General features: G+C 39.2%; 1 protein-coding gene across 2 annotated transcripts in view; it reads right to left on the minus strand.

Moving 5' to 3' along the window:
• The window catches only part of Prkd3 (protein kinase D3), a 72,352-nt gene that overhangs the window by 63,042 nt on the left and 4,344 nt on the right, over nt 1–4,966 (minus strand). For both annotated transcript variants that reach the window (XM_021217613.1, XM_021217612.2), the window contains exon 2: nt 812–1,726. In XM_021217613.1, the coding sequence (XP_021073272.1) occupies nt 812–1,099 (288 nt within the window). In that variant the 5' untranslated portion in view covers nt 1,100–1,726. The remainder of the gene's footprint in view (nt 1–811; nt 1,727–4,966) is intronic.

Genomic DNA, 4,966 nt, shown 5'->3' on the forward strand with positions numbered 1-4,966 from the left:
GGGGTATAGGGAACTTTCGGGATAGCATTTGAAATGTAAATAAAGAAAATAATAATAAATACATTTAAAAAATGGCACAGGACAGGATGGGTTGGTACCCAGGGAGACCTCCCCTCTCTCAGCGGAGAAAGGGAGGAGGGACAGAGGGAGGGGCTGTGTGAGGGGGGAGAGTGATTGGAATGTAAAATGATTGATTGATTGAATGAATGAATAAATAAATAACTGCGAAAAATGGCACAGGATAGGGTAAGAGGTGCTTATACAATAAACAACCCCCTTGAACAACCTGTTAATAGATTCCAAAGTGATTTACCTGTTTAAGTGGAAGAGAGTGTACTTCTATAATAAATGGCAGTTAGGTAGGTTCTGAACTTCCTCCATGAGAGATTACCAGCATCCAAAGCGAAGTCAAGGGATAAATGAGGGCAAACGATGGACACCAGGAAAGCCCAAGCTTCAGCTGGACACTGGATGCAGCAGACACGGTGGCCCACCTTTCTAGGAAGTATGTCTTATGCCTACTAGTTCCCGACCCTTTTCTCTGAGATTAAATGAAATGTCAGATAACCCCTGGACTATAGAATGACACTATTTTGGGGTAAGTGATATTCTTAAATTGGGATAGATACTGAAATTTCAGACTTTGTGGCTCACAGTCTGCTATTCACTGCCCAGAATGCTCATGATCAGGACATAAATTACTGGTGAGTCCAAATGTGTTCTCTCGTTGTCTTATGCATAAATTATAGAGACGTGTGAGAAACAGTATTAATTAGGAAAACATTACTGGTATAAACAGCTTGCACAGTACCTTCTGATAAACAATGGAGCACACGAGGTCTTTGACAGCGGAGAGAGACAGTTCCTGGGCCTCGATGGTAACACTCTCTCGTGTGAGGCCAATCTGAAGTAGAAATGAAATTGTGTGCACCGAGCCTCTAGAGTTCGTGAGTGACGGGGCACTGAAGCTGCCATTAGAGAGTCGAGCGGAGAGCCCTGTTTTGGGACTTGAACACGGAGAAGGGGCTGGAAGCACAGCAGAAACAGTTGCAGGGAACACAGACTTCTGGGCTGATGCAGGGGAATTATTTGCAGACATCTGCCTTTCTTTAATCTATAAAAATAGTTGTCAATGCTTTTTAAATGGTTTTGAGGAGGTTTTCAAAATAATAGCTGTAAAAAAATGACGACACGTTTGGATTTAGATGAAAGCTGCTCTATTTCCTCGGCTGAGCCATTCATGCCGTTGATGACAAAGTCTGTTGCTCCGAGTTGAATACTCAAAAGATCCTATTGCTGTCAGTATCAGTCCCATCAAGAATCTTGTCTTTAGGACCACACCCAGATCTGTACCCCACTTCACATCACCATCATCATCGTAAGAACGGAGTTGATGCTGATTATTTACGAGACATCGTCATTTCTTTTAAATCTGTTGTCTTTTACTTTTCATTTCAGAAAAACAAACTGAATAGTTGATCTGTATCAAGATATGAAATCTTCCTGATTAAAAGTAGTTTCAGGTAATCTATTCCTTCAGGGATTGACGGGACACCACAAATGGTCACACCTTAATTCACCCTCTCATATGAACTCATTTCCATCTTGGGGCTGAACTTTCCTGTGATGAAGTAAAAATAAAAAGCTTGTAAAAATAGTACAAACATACTTCTTTAGATGAATGGATGCAGAGAGAAAAGCTGGTGCCTTCTGAAATGCTGTCAACCTAGAAGAAAAAAAATTAAAGGGGTTTTTAATGTTTTATATTCATTTGATATCAGTTTAAAATGTAAGAATCCCTACAATTTTTAGTGATAATTTTGGGTGATATTTTTACAATTCATGAACACAACCCAAAAGGTAGTTATTTTAACTTTAGTTATCACAATAAGTTTTGTACTACAGTTATAATTTCAGAGAGAGATTTCCACTTAAAATAATACCCTGTTCCTCACCACTAACCCCTGAATCCTAGTTGGGGAGCAGGGGCAGATTAAAGAGTATATTCTTCTTTTTTGGAGCTAGGATTAGACTATGTTGTCTAGACTGGTCTTAAACTCCTGGTTCTCAAGATCCTTTTGTCTCAGCCTCCCAGGTAGTTGAGACCAAGACATATACCATTGCACCCAGCTGTAAGTTATTGTATTTTAAATTTATGAAGATCAAACACTGTTATTCCACAACTACACAACTCAATTATGATAAGAAACTGAGAAAGACAAAAGAGACAAAACAGGAGAAGTAAAACAAACATCACAGACATAAAATATGACACAAGCCATCTTTAAAAATACAGAATAATTTCCCACTACAGGAAAGCTTAAGTAGTCTTTTATGTTTTTATATATTAAGCGTCTAGTGAGAATTCAGCTCAGTAGCAAGTACAAAGCCCTAGGTTTTCTCCAGCACTCCCATCCCTCCAAAAGAGTCTATTTCTGCCAAAATACGAGTCTTGGACTGCTTTTTTGACAAATGCCTTCCGGAAGCTTAAAGAAGCAAATGGGGATGTACTGGAGTCAGCAAAGACCTGTGACTGTGACTGCTAATAAACTACGAAGCCCAGGAGAATGTGAACTCATCATCGTTAAGGGATTTCTAACACTGGGGAAAGTAGACCAGCAAACTGTGCATCCTAAGTTTTAGGAAAACACAGTCCAGAAATTTTTTTTAAAAGAAGAAGTCATAACCCTTCATGGCTGAATGAAATGGCTCACAAGAGATGAATCCTTCTAAATTCTTTGTAGCCATAAATAATTACAATGATGAAAACTCAAAGCAGCCAAAGTGTGTGTGGAGTGGAAATGAGTATATGGAGTTAAAGTGAAATGAGTGCAATGTATGAAATGAAGAACAAAATCATACAGATACAGAAATACAAATGTAAACATTCTGAATAAAATGAGTCTAAAATAACTTTTTTTTGTTGTTGTTTTTTTTTTGAGACAGGGTTTCTCTGTATAGCCCTGGCTGTCTAGGAACTCACTTTGTAGACCAGGCTGGCCTCGAACTCAGAAATCCACCTGCCTCTGCCTCCCAAGTACTGGGAGTAAAGGCGTGCGCCACCACACCCAGCCTAAAATAACTTTTAAAGATACAAGCACTGATAGTAACATTTGGGCAAATGGCTAGAATTCAAACTCCTACTTTATAGCATTTGATGGTAATGTTTCATTAATATGCCTCATGATACTTTTTTTCAATGAACAGGGAAATATCCTTTTTGCAGATGAGAAGACCAAAGCACAAAGTGCTAAAGCAATGTGCCTAGTAACAGAGTGGGGATTAGAACCCAAGTCTCATGCTTTCTTACCAGTACTGTTTTCACAGTAACTGCTTCTTAAAGATAACAAGGAACTGAGAATCACTGTTTAGAGAGGAAGGTGAACAATTACACAGAAAGAATTGCTCAAGCTATATCGCACTAACAGTCTCCCAACAGTTTTCAAGCTAACTCAGAGAACTGAAACTTGAACTTTGTGAATACAAGAGTATTAAATGACTTTATTTTTTAATGTCTTTTCTTTTGAATCTCACTATGTAGCCCAGGCTAGCTTCAAACTCACCATATAGCCCTGGATGATCTCAAATTTACAGTCTTTCCATCTACACCTCTTCAATGCTGGGATTCTAAAACTTTGTGTGAGTGCAAGTGTCTGGGCCAGGATGTAGCTCATCCCATACAGCAGTGAGCAAGTTTAACCATGACTATTATGCAATAACCTGCAGAAAGAGCTCAGGGTGAGAGACCATGGCCTGGGATGGGCAGGGCTGCTTTAAGTGTTGAGCACCAAAAAGCAGGCAAGCACAATTCAGACACTACCAGAGAAACTTAAATATCCTTTGCCAGGGGCTGGAGAGATGGCTCTGAGGTATCGAGCATTAGCTGTTCTTTCAAAGGACCCATGTTCAATTCCCAGCACCCAATGACAATTCACAGCTGTCTGTAACCCCAGTTCTTAGAGACCAGACACTCTCACACAGACATATATGCAAGCAAACACCAATGTAAATAAAGTAAAAATAAATTGTTTTAAAAAATGTAAAGAAAATCTTTAGTCAGATTGTTATTCAAATGATTTGTGAATAACTAGAGGATAGGATAATGGTCATATCGGCCTAATTTCAAGCAGAACAAGAAATGCCAAGCCCATCACACTTATAACTTCATAAAGTCTAGACTTCTCAAGGGGAGGAAGTAAGTAGTGACCTTCACTGAACTCTTCCTATCTGATATCTGACAGACACGAGTCTAAACACCACGTAGTAGCACCTCACTAACCTGCACAACCAGCCACGTTAGAGTTGAGAAAGGGAAAGTTCAGAGGTTAGTCACTCAAGGCTACTACAACCTCACGAAAACAGTATTAAAAACATTTCCCTACTGTCTTTGTAACCTCGCTGATTTTGAGCTTGGCATCAGCGTGGTAAGGAACCTGCTGTATGTCAACTGGAACGTGTGGAGTCTTAGGGGAAACGTTCCCAAACCACTCTCAGCCCTGTCTTTTCATGAGATGTGAAATGGTAAAGACAAAGACAATCTGCTTATGTAATTTTCAGGTTGAACAAAACTGAGCAGATGTAGTAAAATTAAAGTGAAACTTAACAGAGATAAATTCCAAGTTAAATGTACAACATTAGAATGAGGGGAGATGCCTGGAAGCCATTCATGAGGGTGGACTGTGTTTCTGAGGCTTAAGATAAGTGCTGTGAATATAAAAGGCTCACTAAAAGAACTAATACAATCTTAAATCCTCTGGACATTGGAAAGCCATAGTGTTAATCTGCACACTTATTAGTCTATGCTACTATAGACTATACACTCGAATATACATACATACATACAGATAGAATATACATACATGCAGAGAGAGAGAGAGAGAGAGAGAGAGAGAGAGAGAGAGAGAGAGAGGGAGAGAGAGAGAGACTATTCATTCTATAATCCATATCTTTTTTTTTTTTTTTTGAG

The sequence above is a fragment of the Mus pahari genome, chromosome 18, assembly GCF_900095145.1.
Source record: "Mus pahari chromosome 18, PAHARI_EIJ_v1.1, whole genome shotgun sequence".
In the NCBI taxonomy this organism is placed as follows: Eukaryota; Metazoa; Chordata; class Mammalia; order Rodentia; family Muridae; genus Mus; species Mus pahari.